Source organism: Micromys minutus (assembly GCF_963924665.1).
Source record: "Micromys minutus genome assembly, chromosome: 20".
Classification (NCBI taxonomy): Eukaryota; Metazoa; Chordata; class Mammalia; order Rodentia; family Muridae; genus Micromys; species Micromys minutus.
In genome coordinates this window covers 52800586-52827626 of record NC_137955.1, presented here as the reverse complement: position 1 = coordinate 52827626, position 27041 = coordinate 52800586, and the positions used below count along the sequence as shown (strand labels likewise).

Genomic DNA, 27041 nt, shown 5'->3' with positions numbered 1-27041 from the left:
GTGTGATATGAACCACAATGTAATCAGCTACCACAGAAGGAGGAAGAGAGAAGGGTTATAGGAGTAGATACTTCTTGTCTCAGCAAAAGGAGACAAGAGAGCAAAAGAGTTATTCCTCTAACAACATGCATTCACCAACAATAAAGGGACAGTGTGACCCTGGAGAGTGTCTGAAGAGATAGTTCAAGGTTGCTGTGGGCCAAGGATGTCCACCCAGAACTTTGATCCCAAGATATTTTCTCAACTCCAAGGTCTAATTGGATTTGCCTTACAGTTTAGGCTTTCATAGTAATATCACCTTTCTTTCTTTTCTTGATGTCTTCTTTTTGAGACTAGACTCCTTCTTCTAGACTCTCTGCCACTGTGTCTCAGACATGCACACCTGGTTTGAGCCATAGTTTCACAACTGGAGGAATCTGTTGGTGGGAGGAGGTGGAATCTAGCACATCTAGTTGTCTCTCCAAGTGAGTAGCTGAGGCTGAGACGAGACTTTATTTTACATGATGGGACTTAACATTTGAGATCAAATGGGCTTTCCAAATCATATTGTTAGTGTATAAAAAGATCACCCTCACTGTTTTATAAATGAATCTATTTTCCCTACCTCTTTTCATTGATCTCAAAAGATCAAGCTGACCAATTAGAGACATTCTTGATCAGTTCCTCTCTCCTTTTCTCTCTACTGTCTCTGTATTCCTCTACAGAAGATAAAGATCTAAGGTTTTGTTTCCCTTCTTGCTTCCCCAGCAGACTCCTTTTGTATATGGTCCTTGTGTCTCTGAGAGTATCTGGGACAACCTAGAGCATTTCTAGGGAGGGTATATTAGTAATTCTATCCTGTTGACCAAGCAGTCTGCTGGGCCATTTGTACAAGTCTAACTACACAGTTAAAATAAAACATACCTCTCTAGTGAGCAAGCCTCAGGCAGGAGGCTGGACCCCAACCCCACTCTTTTATAATGATGTAGGAGTAGCAAGGGGAAAAGAAAGAAGGCCAAGAAATAGCTGACATGGCTTGAGCTGGTACATTGAGCAGGTGTGGCACCCAAGAGGACTCCTAGGATGTTATTGAGTGTTTTCAGAGGCAACCTTCTCCAAAGATGAACACAGGTTATCCTTCCTCTACAACTGAAACCATATGTCTTTCATTGCCCCAGGCGGAAGATCCTTCTTTTAATGTGGTCTGCTTTCATATCTCCTTTTGGGCAAGATTTATACCCCACCATCATAGGCTAGTACACACAGATATCATGGTATACTTGAACCATAGGGGTTGTACACCTTTGGCTTACTGGCTAAGCGATTTTTTCTACCTGAGGCTTGTTACCTGACAGGAGCACCCAAAGCCTTTTCTCCTTATATTTCTAAATAGAGGAAGAACAGTAGCCTATAGTGCCATGCTGGCCCCATAAGTCACAGAAGTCTCACAGAGTCTTTCTGAAGCACCTCTGGTTGGACACAGCAGGAGAAGAAATCCTACTCTTTTTTGGTAACCTTGTATGGCTAGAATTCACTATGTAGAGAAGACTGTCCTTGAACTCACAGGGATCCATCTACTTCTGCCTCCCAGGTGCTCAGATTAAAGTTGTGCACTACCACACCTGACAAAATTTAGTATTATAGAAATAAATTGATGAGCCGGCAGGAAATTAAGTAACATTCAGAGTCTAAAGATTAAGAAAAGCCAAGAATCTAGAGATAACAGTATTAAATGAAACTTTGAACAGATATACTTCATATAGAAGAAAGAAAATTCCAGATGGAGAGGAATGAGAAGAAAGTAGCAACTATAGGGAAAAATCAACCATTAATTTAAATGATATTTTGCAGTAAAAATGAAAAAAAGAAATGAGTGCATAAAATATTTTTATTTTAGGCACAGAATTAAAAAGGATGGTTTAAAGTTAGTTCTAAGTTTCTTGTATTATATTTAAAGATTATCTTATTTTTTGCTTGTTTTGGTTTTGACTGTTTTGGGACTCACTCTGTAGGGCAGGCTGGTTTCAAATTCACAGATTTCAAATTCACAGAGATCCACCAGCCTTTGCCTCCTAAGTACCAGGATTAAAAGTGTGCACCATCACCATCTAGCTGGTCATCTTGTTTTAAAACAGAACTATGATTTTTAACTTTCAAAAAAGAAGACAGAATGAAAAAATATAACCAAAGAAAAAGACAAAGAAATATAACTAAAGAAAGTAGGAAAAACTCAAATAAGTACAAGAAATAGAAATCATAAAAGTCTAAACCTATCATTAATTATAAAAAATAGCCATGCCAATTGAATTGGCTGGTTTTGTGTGTCAACTTGACACAAGCTAGAGTTATTAGAGAAGAAGAAGTCTCAGTTGAGAAAATGCCACCATGAGATCCAGCTTTAAGGCATTTTTCTCAATTAATGATATGTGGGGAGGTGGTGACATTTCTGGGCTGGTGGTCCTGTTCTAAAAGAGAGCAGGCTGAGCAAGCCAGGGGGAGCAAGCCAGAAAGCAACATCCTTCCATGGCCTCTGTATCAGCTCCTGCCTCCAGGTTCCAGCCCTGCTTGAGTTCTGACTTCCTCCAGTGATGGATGGTGATCTGGAACTGTAAGCTGAATAAACCCTTTCCTCCTCAACTTGCTTTTTGGTCATGGTGTTTTGTCATAGTAGTAAAACCCCAACTCAGACACCAATTAAAAGACATGTGAGGCTTGCTATGCTATTTACAAAGTGCACATTTAAATTCTAGTAGTTTACAGAAAAAGAGCGAAAAGATAGAAAGACACATTGAAGAAAACCTAACAGAGAGAAGACTTATGCCTCTGAATCAATGTCCAAATTTTTCTTTGAAGTTAAAAAGCACTGGGAAGGGGAAGGGGATGAGTCACTGCATAATTATCTAATGATTCATTTCATCAAATGAATAAGATAATTTAAAATTTATGTTTCTAATAACTTTAAAATCTATAAAACAAACATTGACAGAATTATAAGGAAATATGCAAACTCATCATCAGAAAGATATTAAAAAGACTTTGTTGAGTAAAACATCAAAGGAGTAAAAGTTATAAAAGATGTAAACAGGGCAAACATAAGATCAATCTAATGAACAAACAAAAAGCACTGAGTTCTCGGATTCCAGAATTCCAGTACTCTCAAGCCTGAATGTACATGTTAAATGTTGAAATCATATGGCTAGTAAATCAAATTGTGACAAAAGACCAAAGCCATAAAATCTTAGTGAGGCCCACATTGAAAATTAGCTAGAAATCACTAGTAAAAAATAATCTGAAACCCCTCTTATCTGTAATAACTTTTAGGCCAATGAGAAAAATATGATGGAACTTAGAAATATTTACAAATGGGTATATGTAAGGTGTAGTCAAATAAATAATCAGAAATAACTAGTCTTGCTTACATATAAATTAAGAAAGACTGAATATGAATGAGTTAAGCAGTGAATTAAATTGTTTTGATAAGGAACAATAAAACAGAGGATCGAAGGGGGGAATGACAAAAGAGAAGATATTGATAAAATAGAATAATACTAAGAATTCTTTTAAGTAATCAATTTTCAAATTCTGGTGAGTGATCAAGAAAAAAAGTGTGAGGTGAGTTAAGATATAAAAAGAAGACAATTTAAGATATAAAAAGAAGACAATTATAGATGCTGTTGAGATTTAAAAGATCACCTAAGGGTATTATGAACAATTAGTGTTAATATATTTCAGATTTGAAGGTAAAGTAATTAATTTCTTGAAATAAATCTTACTAAACTGACTCAGAAGTGAAAAGCTCATATAGTCATATGACTATGGAAGAAACTGAATCAGAGGTTAAAGAGATGTCTCAGTAGTTAAGAGCATATGCTGTTCTTTCAGAGGACCTGAATTTGATCCTAAGCACCCATGTCAGCCTATAACTCCAGGAAAGCCAATGCCTCTAGCTTCTTTAGGCAGCTGTATACACACACACACACAAAATTAAAAATAAATCTTAAAAACAGAAATTGAATTAATAGTTTAAAATCTTCCCACAGAGGAAGTCTAAGCCTGAGTAGCTTAAAAGCAATTTATACAAACTGTACATAGGAAAAAAAAATTCTACTCTGTACTGGATCTGTGGTGCTGAACTGAATATGGAGATGTTGCTGTGAATTGGTGGCTCTCAATATGTACAGATACACCAAGACTTGGCGATATATGTGAAGTGGGCATAACACACACACAAAAAGGCCTACTGCCCTATATAACAACACACATACTTTGCATTTAGATACTAGCTCTGAATTCCATTCACCACTGCAAGGAGCTGGGGACTTTGAGAGCAGGGGAGATACAAAATAATTCTGTTTATACCAGTATGTATTCAATAGAGGCACGTCATGCAACACAGGATGACCATAAAGGAGGTTCTACTGACATGGTGACCCAGGGATGATTTTAGCATTAAAATGGCTTAGGGTAGTAATGGCTGATAACTATATAAATAAAACAGGATTCTCTCATTGTATAGATGAACAAACTAAGTAAAGAGTGAGAAGATTTCTCTGTATTATATTACTAGATAATAAAGGTAGGAGAGACAAACATAAAAGAGGTGAACTAAAAAGTCATCATCCTGTAGCCATGGAGCCATAGTTGATTCAAGCAAATAATTCAATAAATAGAAAGAACAATGGTAAAAGTGTGGTGAGAGATGGCATTTTTATAGTCTCAAACAGAATAATCTTTTTGCGTCTAGGAAAAAGAACATAATGGAGATAAATAGTATTCATTGTCCTCAGCGGTCCTATTTGACCTACTGAAAGCACCTAAGTAGACACCACACCAAAAAGCATCTTGAGTTGAGCCCAGCATAATGTGGTCTTCCTAATGAAGATGCAAGTCATTTTCTAATCATGAGGATTAGTCAGTCTCCCACTGGCTGAACTGTGGTCTTTATAGAGACATGACAGAAGAAAGCTAGACTGTGGGGAGAACCACAGCTCTCCAGCCAATGACTTGGCCAGGATCTTTCTGCACCCATTGGTAAACTTCAGGAGTGTTGCAGTAAATAATAAAAGGATGGCTTAACCCAGACACTGCTCTAGTGTGGAGCCAAACACAAACATGGACTCTGTCACATGATCTGCAAGCCACACTCTCCACACAGTTCCCTTCCCACAAGGTTCACTCTGCTTCTGTCCCTGCATGTTCCATTTCTCCATTGCCTGGCACAAACATGACTCCAAAGCCTGGTAGCTTTTCTTTCTTTCTTTCTTTCTTTCTTTCTTTCTTTTTTTTTTTTTTTTTTTTTGCTTGTATTCTTTTTTTTTTCATAGACTGTCTTTTATTGGTAAAAGGGCGCATAGAAACAATAAAAACCACAATGGGGTTTCCTAGGCCTGGTAGCTTTTCAAGCAGGTTTATACATTAAATTCTCAACCCACAAACTCTCTGCACAATAAGCTTACATCCAAATGACAAAGATACAAACTGCCCTTCTATATGAGGTAAAAAGACCTATAGAATTTCTTAAAAATATTCATATTTATCTATTGCCAATTAAATCTACCTGGATATAGATCTTTTTTCTCCAGCTCCAGCTTGATTCCTCTCAGAATCCCTCTCCATCTCCTGCCTCCACTTCTGCTCCTCGACCTTTTTCTGACTATCTCTCTCCTGTCCAATCATGTATCACCTTAGCATAAATTTACACAGGGGAGTCTGTGGAGAAAGAATTTGAGCATGTTGTGCTGTTCTTAAAAGTTTTTTTTTTTTTTTTTTTTTTTTTTTTTTTTTTTTTTTTTTGAGTTTGACATCTCAAAATAAATCAATAGAAAGCATCAAGTGAACAGCACACAGGAAGTTGTCTGTGAGGCCTAGGTCTGTAATGTGCCTCCAGGACCTCACTGCATAGGGAAAGTGTAAGTCCTGGGGAACAAAGGGGAAGGAAAGGGACAAAGGATAGCAGAGCCTGCAAAGAGGCTATGTTGCCAAGAGTGGATGTGCACATATATCTGTGAGGAGCATTTTCCTCACTACCACTGTCAGAACTGTCTTCATCACTAACAGAAACCGGGCAGTTACAGGTATTAAGGGGAGTGGAGTGAGTGCACAACAATGGACAAGACAGCCCTAAGCAGTTCTTGAACATGAAATGGGTAGGGAGCAGGTATACGTGGATTTCCTAGCTTGTGGAAATATTTACCTGAATACCTTTATTTCCTTCAGTTATTTTTACTTCTAAATGTGAACTTTTAATTGGAACATAATATTTGTGCTTCTTGATGGAGCAAAATTGTGTATCATACTTACACTGGAACATGTATAATGATCAAGCCAGAGTAATTAGCATTTCTCATTTTTGTCATTAGAACCAATGCATTATGTATATCAATAGTTTTGAACCATGATTACATTTTTGAAATGAAACCTATTTAGTTGTTTTCTCTCTTTTTTTGAGATTTATTTTATGTATATTACTGGTTTTGCCTGTACACATGTCTGTGTACCACAGGCATACAGTGCCTGCAGGGGCCAGAATAGGTCATTGGATCCTCTGGATTTTGAGTTACAGCTAGTTGTGAACCACTATGTGTGTGCTGGGAACTGAACCCACGTCTTCTGGAAGAGCAGCCACTGAGCTCTCACCCCAGCCTTCAGAGCTACTTCCTGCCTCCAACTCCAATTTTGTAACCATTATCCACCCTCTCAGTTTCTCTTCATGCTATTTTTTCCATCCTCTGAATGACCTCTGTTCTTTTTACTTCTGGGTGACCAACATTTTTGGCCTCAACAAATAAATAAGAACATGTAATAAATTCAATGCCTGGCTCTTCATTTAACATAACGGCATCCAGTGCTCTCATTTTTCTTGTAAACAGTAGCTTTTCATATTTTTATGAATGAATAGTATTTTATAATGTTTATTCATCACAATTTCTATATTTATTCATTCATCAGTGAACATTTAGGCTGATTATTATAATGGTGCTAGAGTTAGCACAGGTGTCTCACAGGTATCTCTTTGATGAGTTTGTTTTCTTTGGCTGTTCACTCAGAATTGAGGTATAGAATTATATTTCCTATATTAGATTTTTAATTTATATTTTAAATTTATATTTTATATTACATTAGTCTCCCTCTCTCCACCTATGGTGTGTGTGTGTGTGTGTGTGTGTGTGTGTGTGTGTGTGTGTGAGAGAGAGAGAGAGAGAGAGAGAGAGAGAGAGAGAGAGAGAGAGAGAGAAGAGAGAGAGAGAGAGAAATTGTTAGGTTTGGCAGCAAACATGGTTGTGCATTTCCCATTTGCTAATATCTTGAAATATTACTGTTTACCTTTTCTAGTTTCATGATTTGGGAACTTAACATTTGGTTTTAGATTAGGTCTGAGTTGATGTTTGCTGATGATGAAGTCAAGTCTCGATCTTATGAAAATAGGTAATTTCTAGAGGATTCAGATACAATCTCTGTGAATCCTTCAGTGGTATCATTCAGCAGTGTCTAAGTGTTTCCTAGTTTAGACCTTGGGCATTATATAAGAAGTTGCCTTGGCAATAGACACAGGATGACAAAGGATATAAACTTAGGACCCAAGAGGCAAGTGCCAGTTGCTGATCATACCAACTTCTGTTTCTGGAAGAGATGGTGCTTAGTGGGCATAGGCTGTGGAGGCTATATTCCTCAAAGGGAATAGGGAGGTGCTCTAGCCTGGCAATTACCATAACTTTTCTGTCTTGAGGGAATTCTCTGGCTGTGATTGAATTCCTGTCTCCTATTCAGATGTAGTGGTTTAAATATACTCAGCCCAAGAAGTGGTACTATTAGGAATTGGGGTAGGTGTGGCCTCATTGAGAGAAGTTTGTCATCGTGGATGTGGGATTTAGGACCCTCATCCTAGTTGCCTGGAAGCCAGTCTTTTAGAGGCTATCAGATGAAGATATTGAATTCTCAGCTTCTTCTATACCATTCCTGCCTAGATGCTGCCATGCTCCTGCCTTGATGATACTGGACTGAACCTCTGAACCTGTAAGCCAGCCCCAATTAAATGTTGTTCTTACAAGAATTGCCTTGGTCATGGTGTCTGTTCACAGCAGTAAAACCCTAACTAAAATATCAGGGAACTGCTTAGACTAAGATGCTGCCCCTCTCCCCACAATGCATTGCACAATTGACCTAGTTGGGCTGATGAAGCTTCAGCTTTCTGTGCTAGTGTGCTACATTATCTGTGGACCCTTGAGATGGTGATATCCAGGGGCTCTGTGTCTGGAGCAGGAAGGACTGAAAAAGTCTTTATTTTTCAGATGGTATGCCACTAAAGCAGCCCAGGTTTTGAGGTTGGGAAGACAGGGGCAGTCCACAAAACCAGGGTATGCCATATATCTGTTTTGGCATATATGGCAATTGTGGGCTCTCTATAGCCAGGGTTACTGGTGTTTAGGGTGCTTCAGTCAGTAGGGACTCTGTTCACCCTCTCCTTCCCAGGGAGTAGGGCCATGACCTTCTTATGGAGTAAGGCTTCATTCCATTCTTATTGCCACCTATTAGTTTCCTGTCCTGAAAGGCTGACATCTCCCAGTCATTCTCTTGGTAATACAAATGGCTATTTGGGGTTCTGGTTCTTCCTTAGGGTTAAAGTAAACAGCTGAGTCTCCTTTTCTAGCCATCTTAGGGTTGCTTCATCCAGATCTTGGCTTAAAGGTCATTCCCTCAGATGATTTACCCGACCTTACACTTTTGACATCACCCTTTACCCCCGAGCCCTATTAGAACTTCTCATTAACTTTAAGTATTTCATTTTAAAACACACCTTTTGTGGTTTTGTTTTTTTTAAACACCTTTTGAACCCTCACTGACACTGAAGAACCTTCTCTTGCTTGTTAGCTGAATGTTTGCTGAAACATTTCTTGATAAAACTTCATAAGAATATTCAGTTTTAGCTATACTGGAGGCTTCATAGCATAAAAAGAATACAAATCTGCATTGTGCCCAAATCATGGTCTTTCCTTTTATATTGAGCTAGTTTTGATTTCATCTTCCACAAAGACAGGTATTTAGGCAAGAGTGGCAGGTTTTTTTTCTCCTTTTTCTTTTTTGAAGGACACATGTGTGCCTGGAAATACCACAGCCTATGGGAAGAAGTAAATGCCTTCAGCAAGTGGTTAGGAAGAGATGAAGACATGGCTCTCTTTTGACCAGTCCTCACTGGCTTACAGGAAATGCATGTTTTGTGGTTCTTTGTACACTGTTTGAATGTGTGAAATCTTTAATGAATGCATTTTTAATGAAAAATCTAGAAATTATATATCAAAGGCAGCAGCTTGCTGTAATACACAATGTGGACTGTGCTCCAAAAGTTTAATGTCATGCTTGGGTGGATGTTTATCATATTCCTGATGTCTTTTCCTGGCTGAGGGACTTAGCAGTAAAGAGATATTTTAAAATAAGTAGTCATTGTAGAGATTCCAAAGGCTAGTGGTTGGTAAAGTTCTGGGTAAGGCCCAGCTAGCAGTGAGGTTAGGGTGATGGGACTATAGTCCTATTACACTCATCTAAACTCTTTAGTTTGCTGAGGGAGAAAGCAGCATAAAAGATGTTGGCCTAATGTACAGCTGGGAACCTTGAGATCAGACACAATATGAAGCCTGGACTCCTATCTGATGCTGAAATATTGGCATTTTACCCGAACCCAGCCTTGGATGTTGTAGTGGTCTAAATATGCTTGGCCCATGGAGTGTGGCCTTGTTGGAAGAAGTATGTCACTGTGGGGTAGGGTTTTGAGACCTACCTTCTAGCTGTCTGCAGATGCCAGTCTTCTGTACAAGATGTAGAACTCTCAGCTCCTCCTATGCCATGCCTACTTGGATGCTGCCATGTTCTGGCCTTGATGATAATGAAATGAACCTCAGAACCTGTAAGCCTGCCCCAATTAAGTATTGTCCTTCATAAAAGTTGTCTTGATCATGGTGTCTCTTCATAGCAAAAACCAAACCAAAACAAAACAAAACAAGAATCCTAACTAAGACATATATGTATTTACTAGTTCAGACATGTATTTATCAGGATTTCCCAGAGAATCAGATCATTATGGGCAGGGATTGTTAGGAACTGGTTCATGTGGTCATGAAAGTGGAATCCATGGGAAACCCTGGGAAAATGGATGTCATGATCCAGCCTAAGTCCAAACTGAGAATCAGGAGCAGATGTAAATGAGAGGCTATGTTTCAGCTCACCCAGAGGCAAGAAGAAAGAGAAATTTTTCCCTCACCAACTTCCATTCTCTTCAGGCTTCAGCAGTTGCATGACACCATCCACACTGAGAAAATCTTACCTGCCTCACTGGACCCTGATTCAGATTATCCCCTACGTGCAACACCCTCAGACATTGGAAGCAGTGTGACTGGGAAGTTCACACATATCAAAGCAACCTTAGCTGTGGCCCTGGCACTATCCTTGGGTGTGGACTTGTTCACTCTAATATCTGAAGCCAGTCAACAAGGAACATCAGACAATTCCTTTCAAAAGACTTTAGGATTTTTCTTCAAATCAATGGAATCCCATGCATGTGCCAAAAATCCTCTGCCCTCATCCCTGGCAGGTACATCAGGGAAATGCTGTCTCATTCATAGATGAGCACAATTCACCTCATATTTTAGTGAGACTGAGTATCCTTGATGCACAATAGGGCTCCTTGAGTATTACAGGATTGTGGAACCAACTCCTGATGCCATCATTGCAGCCCCTTCAGTACTAAGACATTCTCAGGGAACCTGTCCATAGCTAGGCAACTTCACTTCAGGAGCTTTCTCAAGATGGATAGCCAGGATCCAGAAGTTTTCCTCATGATTATTTGTTCCTGTCTTCTGGAATCTGGAATCTTCTGAGTGTCCTGCCAACAAGCTCTGTACCTTGGGATTACTGCAATGTTCCTATAAGTCTGTGGGTCCTTACACTTTCTTCAAGTGAAGGAGGATGTGGGACAGGTTTTGGCTGGTAGAATCTTGAAGCACTACATGACTTTAGTACAGGACTTGAACGATGTTTCATCTTAAGTCTGCCCATTCTGTTTCTGCTCTGTTGCTTACTTATGTCTTTGGTTCATAGTAAACTGTGGTGTTGTAGACGGAGTCTTGATGGAGACCTGTCCTTCCCAGACGTAGTTCTGGGTCACTGAAGCTGATTGGCTTACTAAAATTCCAGCCAAGCCTCTTTCTTGCCCAGGGACTGAATCAGAGATTGCAACTGTCCAGAAGGGCAGTCCAGCTTAATGCCAAGAGAGTCTGGGGTGAGTACTGAGTAGAGGCATCTCCCCTACCCCTTCCTCTTCTTTACTTTCTCCCTGTTTGCTTCTCTCTCCTATCTGTTTTGTACCCTTCCTTCTTGTTCTGCCTGGGACCCACATCTTTATCTCCTGACAATATAAAATAAACACTACCTTTAGAAAACATCCAGGCCAACATTCTGTAACATCTCTGCTCTAGTTGGCTTGCTTGGCCTTGTCTTGCTCAGGCTTTGTCTCTGACCATAGCAAGAAGTCCAGTGGGAAAGAAACTATAGGAATGGCTGACCCGATTAGACACACCATTCTGGTGTAAGAACTGACATCACTAAACTGAGAGAAAGGCATTTTCAGGCATTACAGCACCATCTGGGAACAGAGATGGCTCAGACTTCTTGCATCTCCTCCACAGAGAACATTTTGCTAATCTGACACCCAGAAGTCATTAGATTTGTATGTGTGTTGTATTTATCGATGGGGTCCCACTTGTCTGCTGAGTTGTAGAGAAAGGGAAATATGTTACTAGGAAGTTGGTTGTCCAGGGTAGCCTGCACTCCCTGCATTGATTGCTGTGTGTAGCAATTTCGACAGCCTCAATGGTAACTCTTCAAATTCTTGCTGTTCAAAATAAGCTACTTCAAGGTTTTAGAAAATAAGAGAAGTGAAAGATTTGTTGGTTTCAGTTGATTGTGACCAATTGAGGACTCCTTCAAGTGTCCCTGAGAATCTCAAAAGAGACTACATTTCCTGGGAAAGGAACCTACTGGTCCTCCTAAACCTAAAGTTGTTGGGGGAAGAACTAGGGTTGACAGGAAACCTTTTAGCTGGACACAGCGCACAGGAATCCAGCTCATTTCCAAGCGAGTAGCCTCAGTAGGTCTGTCTTTTTGTCATTGGCCACAGCAGAGCAGAGCAGAGCTGGTAGAAACTGTGGTTAATGCCTTCAAGACTTTTCTGCTCACTGGCCTAGAAGCCTGCTGGGGAGGGAAAGGCCTATAGGGGGCGGTGGGCCATGAAGAAAGCAGAGGGAAGTAAGTAGTGAGTATACTCTCTGAGGTGCACCCCTCTGTTGACTCTTAACACACTTACTCGCTAGTTCCGCTGTGTGGGGTCCCAGTGACCTTCACAATCCTTAACTCATAGAAAAGTCACCCTGCTTCGGCTGGCAGGCTACCGGAGCAAGGCAGGAGTTTACTGGACCTGACCTAGAGGTGCAACAATCCAAAACCTTCCTATCCCGGCCCCACCCAGCACGCCGCCACACCTTTGTCCCTTTCCCTCGGGTCTAGGCCCCTAACCAATCTACCCCTGCGCCTACCGGGTGGGGCCCCATTCACTCGCACGCAATCGCAGCCATCGCGTGACGCCTGTGGTCGCAGGAGGAAGCCGGAGGCGCCAGGCACGCGATGGGGGTGGCGGAGTCCCAGAAGCTCAGCCTAGGCTGGACTTAGCCGCGCTTAGAGGCGGAGCTGGCTCTGGGGGTTGAAGTCTGTGCGAAGGGGGTTGGGAGGGCGCTGAGGATTTGGTCATATTATGGATTGTGCTCAAGCGGTTCAGCGGTCTGGCACAACACGCATACTGGCTCCTTAGCCATCCTAGCTTAAATCCTCTGGAAGCCTTGAGCAATCTCTGAGGTGCTGGGAACGTTGCTCCTCCGCAGGGAGACAAGATGATCAGGAAACTCTCCGCTGGGAATCTGCCCACCCCGGCTTGGTGCGTTGGTTTATATCGGACCTAAACAGACCAAATCTTCCTGTCCTGATCTCCACATCCATTCCTCAGCCCCAAGCATGTGAGGAAAGCGGCTCATTTCACTCTCGCAGTTTCCAGGGCACATTTTCCAGAGGGATGGGGATGCTCATAAGGGCCCTAGTGCCTCCGCCTTAGTCTCTAAGTTCCCTATTGCCACAGCGGAAGCAGAACAGATCCTGAAAAGGCCCCTCCGAGGCCTCCTGAAGACACATTAAAAAAGTCAATGAATTAATGTCTCTGGTGTGGGAGGCCCAGACTGGGGAGATAAGTGGTGAAGAAGGATTGGTGGGGAGGCTTCAAGGAGTCTGGTTCCTTCACCCCTCTGCGGAGAGCAGCTTTTCTCAACCTGTGGTTCACCCTCCCCTTTGCAAACCACTATCTCAAAAAAATATTTATATTATAATTAATAACAGAAGCAAAATTACAGTTGTGAAGTTGCAACAAAAAGAATTTTATGGTTGGTGAATCACCACAACATGAGGAACTGTATTAAAGGGTCACACCAACTAAGAAGGTTGAGAACTACTGCCTGAGAGCCACCAGAGGCTCAAGTTTCCCAGGAGGGATTTGAGTTCTGACAACAAAGAAAAAAAAAAGTACCTTCTTTTCTTAGTGTAGGGAATAGAAAACCCAATATCATTAGTTGAGAGAGAGACAAGAGTGAGAAATGGTACCTTTTGAAAGTGGAAGAGAAAGAAACCAGGTTCCAGAGGTCATGTCATTGCCACTAGGGTCAATGTCTCCTGGGTTCTCCAGGGGAGGGTGGCCTGTTATACAGGGCCCTTTATCCCTGACAAAACCCTTGCATATGGGCAGGACTGTCTGAAGTTTCCATAGACTTTCTGGGACAGTAGAGGATTCTAGATGTAAAAACAACAGCTTTGGGTAAAGCTAGAAAGGCTAACTCTGAGGAAAAGGTGTAGGTCTGTGGTGAGGTAGTATCTGGATCCCAGAGTAGCAGAGTTGCCTGGGAGCATGGATAACTATCAAGTTCCAAGAATGTCTCAATCCTCTGGAGATGTTGAGAGCTCCAGAAAAGGGGGGGGGTGTTCAGTTTCATGGGACCAGTTGATGGTAGACTGGTAGGAACCACTCAAAGTGGGAGGCATGGAGTCTCAATGAGATGCAGATTCTAGACAAGAATTGCCAAACAATACCATCACCCCTGGGCATCAGGGATTGCCAATGATAGAACTTTGATTCAAATGCTACGTTTATTTCTGAATGATATGCACAGCCCAGCAAAACCATTTTTCTGCATGAGGTGAGCTGTGAAAAGGCAATGAAATTACTTTTAATAATCCTGTGCTCCTCAGCAGTGGAACTTTCTGTCTGGGATTGGGTCTCCTGGATGGTAGAGGGGGTAGTTAGCTTGCCATAGACTAGAATCTAGCTTAGCAAGAGAACCTTGAAACTTCCATTCCAAAGGTATTCCATTCCAAAGCCATCAAACCAGACTTGGATAGGGGCACTAGGAAGGTGGGCATCTTCATAGGTTTAGGAGCAGTTTTTGGAGGGGTTGAGCATCCTCAGAAAACTTCCTTTACCTCCAGGTGAAGGCATTTAACCTGCTCCCTTTCAGGGGAGATGAGGGTATGGGAGATGAGTGGACTCAGGGGGCCTTCGCCAAGCCTGGAAGCAGATGACAGGCAGTTGTCTTCCAGTAGTGTTGGGATCCAGTGGTATTGGGTCTCAGAAGGTACTTGCAGGGACCCTGGATTCTTTTTCATAGAGGAGATTTGGCAGGAAACCATACTTTGTCTTAAGACTGGGTAATTGGGGAAGCCAAGAGTGGTTTCCATAATAAAGCAGGACAGTACATGAGTTTGGGTACACTTATACATTAGGTCACCCTTCATGCTGGCCTGGAGCTTCAACTGACTCTTCCTTCCAATTATACAACTTTCTAGGACTTCATGGTGATCCTGCATAGAATAATAGCACAGTTCAGATTGGATATATAGCAAGAACAATGGGGTAAAACCAAGGAAACACGAGAAACATGTGACTTAAGAACCACCAGCAGGCCTGTGCTCCATGGAGAGCTTATTTGTTTATTCTTCACTGACAGCCTTGCAGGAGACATGTGTATGGTCAGCTCCAGTCCTGTCACCTGAAGACCACTCATACAGAGGGTTCCCAGTGCAGGAAGGACGGCTGCTGCTGGAGGTAAGTGCACATTTCTCAGCAACACCACACTACCACACACACACACACACAGGCTTTGTGTTTGTGCTGAATGTGTGTGTGTGTGTGTGTGTGTGTGTGTGTGTGTTTCCAGAAAAGAAGCTGAAAGGCACCAAAATACCTTCATGAGCTGTTTGTTAGACTGGTCTAAGACTGCTTAATCTGGAATCTGTGGGTAGAGTTGAGGGCTTCATCATCCTCATGCTAAATCTGCAACTCATTTGCCAACCCATACTCTCTAGTTTTACTCACAGGTGAAATAACCTAAATATTAGGCCATTTATTTTCCAAATTAAAGACTAAAACGAGTCAATGTTGAGTTTCTGTGTGGTTCATCCAGAGTCCTGCACAGATTGGACCAGACTATTCTTGCATTTCAAACTGGTATTCAGGCCTGATGGGAGTTTACATCAGGTGGAACTTTTTCTTATCTGAGGTGAACCCCAAGCTTCTTCGGTGCTGGGATTTCTCTGAGCAGTTCAAGCTTGGTTTCTCATCTCAGGAGATGACCACAGCAGAACAGATTTCTTATGCCTGAAATCTGTCCTAAGATCAGGAATTGGTAGGAACAAGACATAAGGTAGAGTTGGATTCTGTTGTCTCCCATCCTCACTGGTCAGGCCCTCGTTGGCAGGACAGATGGCAGGGCTGGTAATTCTTTACTTTTCTCTGTTCAGTGGTATGGAAAAGGCTGGCTTTCTGTTCATCACCTGTCAGATTTGAGGCACCCTCTCTGTCTGTGCCTGCTTTAGAAGAGGGAGTGAGAATATTAAGAGCCCATAGAGTTGATAGCACCTTTCAGGGTGAAATTTAATATTCATTAAATTGGAAAATCTCATACACATATACAGGGAGAAGAGGATAATGGACAGACAGGTGCCAGGCTCCATCCTTAGAAGGCTGGTTTGGATTTATCTGCCTTCCATAAGGGCTTCTGCATCCTGTCTAATGTCTCAAAAATTCTATGTATTGGCTCTTCTTGCCTCTTATGCTCTCCTATCTCTGCCCCATTTAGCCAATCTATGTGAACAGTGCTCTGTGTCTACTTCGGCCACAAGCAACTTTGAGACATTGTATGCTTGGTATTTTCCACAGTGTCCAGTGGGTTCTGGGAACCACCTGGGGTGACTAAGGAAGACAAGGTCTGGGGCTTGGGTGAGGAAGCATCTATGAGTTCTCTTACCTCTAATGAAGAGTTTGTGTGTGATGAATTTATAAACCCTACACTTTAAAAATATACACAGGATAGGCTGAATACAGTGGTTAAGAACACTTGCTATTCTTCTAGAGGACCCTGGTTCAATTACAAGTACCCATATAGCAGCTCATAACTGTCTGTAACTCCAGCTCCAGGGAGGCTAACATCCTATACAGACATGCATGTAAGCAACCACCAATGCACATAAAAATAAAAAGGAATCATAAAGAAGTTTAAAAGACACAGGAGTCACATGCTCAAAGGGGCCCACACACTGCAAGCTGTGCTTGCTCAGGATAGCCTGTGATCTGTTTTAGCCTTTTGTGACTCAGTGTTAATGGACCCACCAGTGATACTGACATCTCTTTGGGGAGCAGTGTCCTTTAGTTGAAGAAATGTGCAACTTTATCACTTACCATTATGTACTAAAAAAAAAAAAAAATTAGCATATTTTAAAGCACTTACATTTTCTCTGGTATAGATCTTTCTGCCCACTGCTAGTAAAACCAGAGCTTTGAAGTGTATCCTGGTTTGAATTTTATTCTTAGAAAAAGATCATTGGCAAACCCCTTGAATATCTTTTCAAAATTAAGATTGATTAAAAAAATTAAGACTCATAAAAATTGTCTTTAAACTTTTGTACTGAATTGTAAAGCACAGAGTATGCCCCCAGCACCCAGGACACTTAAGTTGTCTGACCCAAATCCTAACCAGGGTACCTGTGTCTCCACCGTTCCTGTCCTGTCTGCCTCCTGATATCTGTACTTCCCTCTATATCTGTACCTTTTAGGCTCCACGCCTGCACCCACACCCTGACACCTCACCACCTCCCTTTGCTCCTCCCTCCATGTCTCAAGCTGTGCTTTGTCTGGAACCAGGTTTGTTATGTGTGTGGATCTTTCTTTCATTTCCAGGACAGAGAATTCGAACTACAAGGCTAAAGACGCTTTCAGAAAGTTCCCACCTTTCCATGTGCTCCAGCTGCCTTGGTGTTTGTTATCTCTCTCACTCAAAGTCATTTTGGCATGTGTGTGTGGTGGAATCTCATGGTTTGAACTAGTATTTCCTCATGGGTGAGGGTGCCAAGCATCTCTTCTCTGTGCCCATGTGTCATATTTACTAAACTGTTCGAATCCTTTGCACATATTAAAGCATACTTTCTGCCTTCTTACTATTTAGTTTAGAGAGCTCATTCTGCACACCTGTCCTTTGTGAAATTTGTGTAAGTTCTCTCCTAGTGTGTGGCTTGTTTTTTTTCATTCTCTTGATAGAGTGATGTACAGAATAGAACTGGTTAATTGTTAATAAGGTCTTTTATTAGTTTTTCTTTTTTTTTGGTCATGATTTCGGTGTCACATGTAGAAACACTTTATCCCAAAATCACAATATTTGTATTTTATGTTTTTTCCCAAAGTTTTAAGTTATTTTTACAATTCTATTTACTTGCTTACTCGTGTGTGTGTGTGTGTGTGTGTGTGTGTGTGTGTGTGTGTGTGTGTATGTGCATGTGTTGTCATGGCATGCTTGATGAGGTGAGAGTACAGCTTCAGGGAGTCTATTATTTTTTTCTAACAGGGAAGTCCTGGTTATCATACTCAGGTTGCCAAGCCTGGTGGCAATCACCTTTACTTGCTAAGCCATCTTACTCTTCAGTTTTGTTAAATTTTATGTTTTGCATTTCCTGAATTTTGTCTGGCACATCAACACTACCGCACTTCCCAATGCCAGCCGAAGTAAAATGGTTCTGGATACCAGATGACAGGAATGTTCCAGTCACGTTTTCTTTCAAAATTGTATTGCCAGAATTGGAAAGATGAATCAGTGGTTAAGAGCACTGAGCATTCTTCCAGAGATCCTGAGTTCAATTCCCAATATCCATATGGCAGCTCACAACCATCTATAATCTGTAGTTCTGTGGGATCCAATGCCTCTTCTGTTGTGCAGACATACCACACATACAAAACACCCATACACATAAAATGCATAAATAAGTATTTTAGAGCATTTGCTACTATTGCATAGGATATTGCTTAGGTACCCAGTATGCACATTTGCAGCTCAAAACATTGGTAACTGAAGTTCCAGGGGATTGATGCCATTTTCTGGACCTCTATGGGTACTTCCTGCACTTAATACACACACATGCAGCAACAAATCACATAAAAAATTTTAAATCTTTAAAAAATTCTGCCAGGATTTTGATTGCAATTATTAAAACTGAAGTCAATTTGTGTGGACTCCTGAATAGAATGTGTGTCTATGTTTATTTGGGTATTTAATCACTTTCAACAGAGTTTTACCAATTTTCATCTCATGGATCCCATGTTAGACTTATCATTAAGTATTCAGTGTTTTGTTGTTTCTATATATGGGCTTTTTTTAAACTTTATTTTTTTGTTGTTGGTCATGGTAAAATATAGAAATACAGTCTGCTTTCTAGGTTTATACTGTGTCACATGACTAATACATTAGCTGAGTAGTTCTGGAAGCTTTTTCATGGATTTCATGGGATTTTGCTTTACTTTGGTTTATATTATATGAGGACAGAGATATCTGCATTAAAAAGGTTTATTAGTTTGGGAGTCTCTTGCCTGGGAAAATCATTTCTCCTATCCTCGGCATTCATTAGTTGCCTACAGTTTGTTGTCTGGGGTTGACACCCCACTATCATGTTAGCAGGTCTATTGGTGTTGTCCTTGCATAGATCTTGCTTAGGCAAACATGATGAGATTTCATGGACACAGCTTCCCTGACATTCTAGGAGATGCAAATTCACAGCAAACTTCCTGTTCCCCAGCTCTTACAGTCTTTCTGCCCCCTCTTTCACAATATTCACTGAATGTTAGGTGCAGGAGTTGTGTTGTAGATGTTCCAGTTGGCACTGGGCAGCAAATGATCAGTTTTCTCTTCATTTTGATTGGTTGTGGCATTTTGTAATCATCTTCAGTTAATTATACTTATCTGGGCATAAGAACAAATATCTTTAATGTAGTTAAGAGTTTATGGAGGCATTTCTTAATTGATGTTAATTTCTCAGATGACTTTAGCTTGTGTCAAGTTGACATAAAACTATCCAGTGCTCTTTTAAGTTGTTGGTCAGCATTGTCCAGAAGACTCCCAAAACATTATAGGCTCTTGTTATTATTCTTAGTTGCCACCAAGAGGTTAAAGGCAAGCCCCTATTGCTGAATACACGATGTACTTTGGACATAGGGTCCATAGGCTCAGATATGGTTTTGACTTGAAAACTTCTTTCATGCAAACTGGCTTTCAGGGTTCCAGAAGGTATTGCACAAGCTTCCAAGAGAAGGAAGCAATCAAGAGTCCCACCTAGCTGTGTTGCCTATAAACTAAAACCAGGGCACAGTATCCCTAAGAGTGTTCTAGTGGCATGGATACCTTGGTGGTAACTAACAGTTAGTTCCCTAAATGCTTTTTCAACAAGAGGGAAATCTTGCTTGGTACTGGCAACTAACTACCTGGGATTAGTGAAGTCCTAGGTCTTAGAAGAGAACATACAACTATCACTTGTGTGCTGAATAGTTTTGTCAACTTGACACAAGCTAAAGTTGTCTGAGAGGAAGTAACCTCAATTAAGAAACACCTGCATAGGGCTGGAGAGATGGCTCAATGGTTAAGAAACACCTGCATAAAATCAGATTGTATGTAGACCTGTAAGGCTTTTTTTTTTTATTTAGTGATTGATAGAGAAGAGCACAATCCACTGTGGTTACTGGGTCCTGGGTTCTATAACAAAGCAGGCTAAGCAAACTATAATGAGCAAGCCGGTAAGTAGCACCCCTCTGTGGGTGCTTCTGCATCAGCTCCTGTCTGCAGGTTCCTGCCCTGCTTGAGTGCTTGCCCTCACTGCCTTTGATGCTGAACTGTTATATGGAACATGAGTGAAATAACCCTCTTTCTTCCCCAAGTTGCACTTGTTTTCATTGTTTCATCTCAGCAGTAATGATCCTAACTAAGATATCCAGTGTTAGTGTTTTTGTTAGTGTATGGCTTTTGGGGGAGCATTGTCAGCCTAGATGGAACATTTTCATTTAAATTATATGTTTATATGCATGTATATATCACAGTTTTGGGCAGATAATATGATTTCTTATGAATTTTTCAGATATCCTTACTGTTATTTTAGCTCCTTCATCATTCTTCTGTATTTACCTCCCTCTTGCTGCTCTACTTACAAGTTCCCTCCCTTGCTTTTTTTCATTTCTCCTTTTAAATTCTGCTATTCCCTTTTCTATTGTTCCCCAGCACTATGATCCTTATTTAATTTCATAGTTTTCAGTTACTCTAGGTTATGCATCAATCTCTGAAGTTTTGGAGTTAAGTGTCACAGACGACATAGGACATTTAACATGTGGCTCTCTGGGTCAGGATTACCTCACTCAGAGGATCTTTTCTAGTTACATTCATTTACATGCAAACTTTATGACTTCATTTTTCTTTAAATCTGAGTAGAAGTCTCTAATGTGTGTGTGTCACATTTTCACCATCCACTCATTAGTCAAATGACATTTAAGTTGGTTCCATATCCTAACTTTGTGTACAGAGCAGGCTGTGGAGTAAGATGCCTAGTTTTTTGGGGATATACCAAAGAGTGATATAGTTGGGTCATGTGGTAGATATGTTTTTAGTTTTTAAAATTTTTGAGGGTTCACCATGCTGCTTTTCAAAATAGTTGTACTATTTTGCTATGCCACCAGCAGTGAATGAGAATTCCCTTTCTCCCACACTCTCTCCAGCATTTATTGTCAGATGTTTTGTTGCTCTTTGCCACTCTGCTGTAAGATAAAGTATCAAAGTTTGCTTTGATTTGCATCTTCTTACTTCTATGGACAATAGCATTTAAAGCTATTTCTTAGCCATTTTTCCCTTTGAGAATTCCCTGTTCAGATTCCAAGCTTGTTTTTTGAATGGATATTCCCCCTTTGCCTTATTTTAGTTCTTTATATATTCTGGATAGTAATCAACCGTCAGATATATAGCTAGCAAAGATTTTCTCTTATTCTGTGGGTTTCCTAGTCACTCAGTTGAATGTTTATTTAGCTGTGCAGAAGCTTTTGGTTTTGTAAAGTCTTACTTGTCAATTTAGTATCAATTTCTGGTCAAATGGGTTCCTATTCAGAAAGTTCTTTCCTATACCAATATCTTGTAGGGCACTATGTTTTCTATTAGCAGTTTCATTACATCAGATTTCACATTGAGGTTTTGATTCATTAAAAATTATTTTTGTGCAGGGTAAATAAAAGGGTCTAGTTTCATTTTTATTACAAATGCATATTGGCTTTTGTCAAACTTTTTTTCTGCATCTATTGAGATGATTATGTAAATTTTGTCTTTAAGTACATTTATTTGTTTTACTGTATTTATTGATTTGCACATGTTGAACTATCTCTGCATGTCCAAAATAAATCCAGCTTAGTCATGGTGGACAATGTGTTTTGATGTATGTTCAGTTTGCAAGTATTTTATTGAAAAAAATTAAATCTATGTTCAGCAAGAATATTGGTCTGTAGTTTTCCACTTTTTTTTTTGTTGTGTGTTTACCTGATTTTAACATTAGTGATACTGGCCTTTTGAAACTTGGGTTTGCTCCTCATGTCTCTTGTCTTTTGACTAGTTTAAGAAGTGTTGGTTGTAGGTCTTTACAATTTGCAGAATTCTGTGAATCCATCTGGCTCTAGACTTTATTTAGTTGGAAGGCTTTTTATTACTATTTCAAGTGCCTTATTTATTATGGGTCTGGTTAGATATTAATCTCTTTTCGGTTTAATTTTGGTGATTTGGCTGAATCTACATGTTCATCCATTTCTTTTGCTTTTCCAACTTAATTGAGTATAGGTTTTTAAAAAATTCCCTTATAATATTATAACTATCTTTGGGGATATTTTGAAATGTTTCCCTACTCATTTCTGATTCTGTTACTTTGGGTTATCTCCTTTCTTTTGGTTAGTTGGGCCAAGGGTTTGTCAATCAACCCTGTTTATCTTCTCAAAAACAAAAACAAAAACAAACCCCAGCTTTCAGAACTATTGATCTTTATATTGTTTTCTTTCTTTCTGCTTCATTAATTTCAACTCTCATTTGTATTATTTCTTCCATCTAGTGAATTTGGATTTTGTTTTGTTTTGTTTTTACAAAAATTTGGTTACATCATTAAACCATTGTGTCTTTTTAATTTTTATTTTTTTACTGTAGGCAATAGAACTGTAAATTTTCTTTGAAGGACTGCTTTCAGTGTTCCTCAAAGGTTTTGTTGCACTTCATTTTCACTCAGTTCCAGAACATTTTAAATGTCCCTTTTTATTTCTTCTTTGATTCATTCATCATTCAGCAATGAGTCGTTTGATCTCCAGCAGTTTGTATATTTATTGGCTATTTGTTTATTGTCTATTTTAAGTTTTTGTTGCATTGTGATCAGATAAAATTCATGAAGGGGAGGATCAGGTAGACTCTGAGAAAATCCTGGTGAAGGATGTGCAGAATCTGACTGGGCAGAGAGATTAGAATATTGTGTGTAAGAGAGATGGAGGTTGTGGATTGGTGGACTAATTGAACCAAGGTTGGCTAGGATCTTTGGCGGTCCAAGCCATCCATTACAAGCAAGTACCAAGTAGTGTTGGGATTCTGCATCTAAGGAAAAAAAAAGGAAGGAAAAAAAGGAAGAAAGGAAGGAAGGAAGGAAGGAAGGAAGGAAGGAAGAAAGAAAGAAAGAAAGAAAGAAAGAAAGAAGGAAGGAAGGGAAGATAGAAGTCTTAATACAACATAAAAAGATTTTATCACTTGAAATTAATTTTTCCATAAAAATGGGCATTCTAATTGTACAGAAGTTTACTGAGATGTATGGACTTTGAATAGGTTAATTTTAGCGTTGTTTTTTGTTTATGCTTTTTTCATTAATTAATGTATTTAGTCACTTTGCTTCTGGATCATAGCACCCTTACCCTCCCCTTCTCCTCTGACATAGTTCACAAGGTTTTTTTTTTTTTTTTTTTTTAATTAAAAAGGAAAAAAATGTAAGTTGAATATGAGCTTGTCAGACCAGAAAAGGTTGATTCAACTCAAAGTGTATGAGGATGTCTTTATCTATTCTCTCTTGTAACTGAACCTCATAGATCAAGTGGTTTATGAATAATATTTATATAGTTCATGATTCTGTAGCCAAGAGGTACAAGGTTAAGAAATAACATCTGGACAAGAGCCTTCTTGCTGGTAGGAACTGTGCAGATATCTAGGAAGGTTCAAGGTATTATTATATAGAAAGTGGGCAATTGATCCATCATTGGGATAAAAGGCTTCATGGTCCAACACCACTTCCCATTAGCTCCACCTGGTTCTACTCAGCACCACATTGTGGGATTAAATTTAACTTGATGCTTGGTGGATAGACCTAAACTTAGCACAATTAGTGAGAGGATAAGTTATTAGAAAACGAAGGACAGGCACTTGCTAACTCCAGGCAGAGAGGTTGCCCAAGGCACTGAAGGGTTCTAAGTCTGTGGGATCTGGCTCTTCTGGGAAGTATATGCTGTTCTGGGAAGAGTATGCTGAAGATATTTGGGAGGCCAGGAGGAAGTGTGGCTGGTGTTGGGCAAACTTGGCATCTCAGTGATGCAGTGACTGTCTGGGGCTGAAGGAGTCAGCAGCTACCCGTTACACGAGCACACAATGAGTTCAAGAGAACAAGGACATGAGGAGAACACAGACCCATTCTCTGCAGGGCAGAAAGAAAACTGTGAAGTCTGTCTTAATTACTCACTTTCATTGGAGACTTTGGGGTCTATATATCTTTTTCCCCCACATATATTTTAAGACATGTGGACATTTGGCATTTGGTTCAGTCTGTCAGATGATAAAATTATGCCTCAGGTTTATTTTGACTCCTCATTTCACAGGGTATATTTCTGTCCCTTCTGTATTTTTTTCTAGGTTAGCTTCTTGCAGACAGTATACCAAATGACCTTCTTCCTTAAATGAGCTTTACTCTTAGGGATGACTATACTGTAATTGTATCTTGTAGTCAAGCTGGTTTCTGTCATTGTATCTGCATTTTCTCCTCTTTATACTTTCCTTAGTGTCTCTTCTGACACTCCAGTTGACTACTGAGCCCTCATGTGTGGTCTGTGTACTGTTTTTCTTACCATGCTTTCTATAAGAATTCTCTCAGGTACCTTCTGAGAGCTCCTAGACTTACTGACTCTCAAGTTGATTTCATTTAGACCTGAGGTTCTTGTCTTTGTTACCGTCTTCTCTTTCTGTGTTGACAGGATCACTGTGAAACCAACTAGAACCTTTGGTCATTTTCTTGTCTCTCCCCATTGCCCAGATCTGCCTCTCTTTAGAAAGCTTCTTCAGGGTGCTAGCACTGTGGGTCTTGATATGAAATCTTCCAGGGAAGTCTCAAAGCAAACCAGAAACTGTTGTTCTGTGTTATATTTTGGTAGCCCTTTGAGTAAATACGGATTTAAGATGTAAAATCTTTCCCCTCAATTTTTATAGTATGCTCTTCTGTTTGTAGTGCCTGGTGGCTTCAATCTTCCATGATGGTGTTCTTGCTCTTTGAAAATTTTGTAATGTTTTCCTTTGCCTTTGGCATCTTTAAATTTCATGACGATGCATCTTTTTTCTTATTTACCTTGGTTGTACCCTCTACTATCTTCAATTCTGAGAGTTTTTGCCTTAATTCCTTATTTTGTTTATTTTTAGGAGTTGTGTTATTCAAGGATTATTACTATCCTAGGAGAACATCTAGAATTTCTATCTTTTGCCAAAAAAAAAAAAAAAAAAAAAAAAAGCCTCAGTCCTTCTTAGGGAAAAAAATAAATGTATAGCACCCTCTCAGAGTGTGGTACACCTGGACCTCAAATCATTAATAATCCAAGAACTAAGATATTAGCCTTGTGGCAATTTTTGGTATTCACAGATCATTATGCTTAATCTATATCCAACAAGAAATCTGTTTCTATGTTACGTTCTGTCCTACATGTACTTCATGCTTATGGTAACTAGTCGGATTTCTATGCATGCTATCAAACCTCTAAAAGAATAAAGTACTGACAAAATTATTCATATAATGTTATGCCAAAATGCCTTTAAAAACTGTAAATGTATCCCTCCTTTTTTAAAATAAAGCGGTAAGGAAAAAAAAAAAGAATTTCTATCTTTTGTTGTTGTTGTTGTTGTTGTTGTTGTTGTAGTCAGCCCTACCTATGTGCATAGGCATAAGAGCTTGCTGTTCATCTTTCCACCCTGTTCAGGTTCACTGTGTGTATATTATCATGTCTCATACCTAATATGTTCATTTTTATTCATACCTATCATTTCTTGTTCTTGTTTTCTTTTGCTATAACTTATCTCTTTAGTTGTTATTTATAGTCACTCCTACATCAACTCTTTAGCTTGATCCATATATGTCATAAAGGTTTCTTTGCTTTTGACCCTGGGATACCAGATAAAGGACCTAGGCCTGGGGATATTGGCTAGCCTTGGTATGCTGGAGGGGTTGAAGAAAGTATGGTTAGGGCATCCAGCTTCCTGAGTGAGTTTATTACCTATAAAAGGGCTTGCAAATGAGTCCTTCTCTGCAGGGGCTCCCTCTGTAGGCTGTTTACACAGTATGTAAGGTGGAGGTAGCTCTGTAATACTAGCTTCCCCATCTCTGAATCTTGTCCTTTTTGGGAGGTCCCAGTAGCCAGGGATGATCTTAAACCCTCTGGCAAGGGGCAGGAGCATAATCATTTCCAGGTTGTTCATTGTCAAATTCCCAACTTACATAATTGCTTCCCATACCCCAACTCCAGACAGCCTCAGGTGCCTGGACTCCCTTGGCCTTTATGGGATCCAGCTTCCTCCAATATGACTGAACTGAAGTTGCATGTCATATTTTTGTGCTGAAAGGAGGTTGGCATGAATGAAGATAATAAACAGCAGTCTGGGAGACTTCCTGGGTAGGTGACTTTGTATATGGTGACTAGGGATCCCATGGTCCTTGAACTGAGGTAGCAAAAGACCTCTGGTTGTAAGTGGTTTGTGTAAAGAAAGATTTACTGAAATACATACTCAGATGAGGGGAATCTCACAAGCTCCCAGAAAGGGAGAGTCCTGAAGAACCCACGGCTACCTGCCAGTTTTTAGCTGCCTTCTGTCCACTCTGCCTCACAATGTAATGCAGAAACAGCTGTGGGATAACTGTATATGTCAGGGATCCACAACCATGTGCCGGACAGAAGTTGTCTGAGCTGCACCACTGTGTTTTGCAACTTTTAGGAAAGCTACCACAGACTCCCTCAGACTCCTGAAAGAAGGCTTGTAGACTCCAAGTACCTCCAGTTCTCTGAGTAGTTTTGAGAAAACGATTTGGGAGTTGTTCTTCTGAAGAAAGACTTTAAAAAACCCACATTCCCAGTTAAGATGTCTTCTTGGGACCCGTAGGCTGAATTGACATTTGACTCATGTTCCATGTGAGTGACCATGTACTAAATAAAGACTGATGGTTAGAGCCAGAAGGATAAGATTCCCCTTTCTTCTACCTACTTAGCTTCTTGGTACAGTTAGGAGTCCATGGCTAGAAAGAGAAAGTATAAAGTTTCAGAGACTCCCAATCAACACTAAGAAACTTCAAGATACAGGGAAAGAAAACATAAGAAA

The 27041-nt window shown here is 40.1% G+C and overlaps 1 protein-coding gene across 1 annotated transcript in view; it reads left to right on the top strand.

Annotated features, from left to right (window-relative positions):
* Positions 1 to 27041, top strand: part of AHRR (aryl hydrocarbon receptor repressor) — a gene marked incomplete at both ends in the record, with an annotated part of 70091 nt that overhangs the window by 10849 nt on the left and 32201 nt on the right. Inside the window, one exon of the mRNA XM_080933555.1 lies at positions 15066 to 15163. Coding sequence (XP_080789681.1) covers positions 15066 to 15163 — 98 coding nt within the window. The remainder of the gene's footprint in view (positions 1 to 15065; positions 15164 to 27041) is intronic.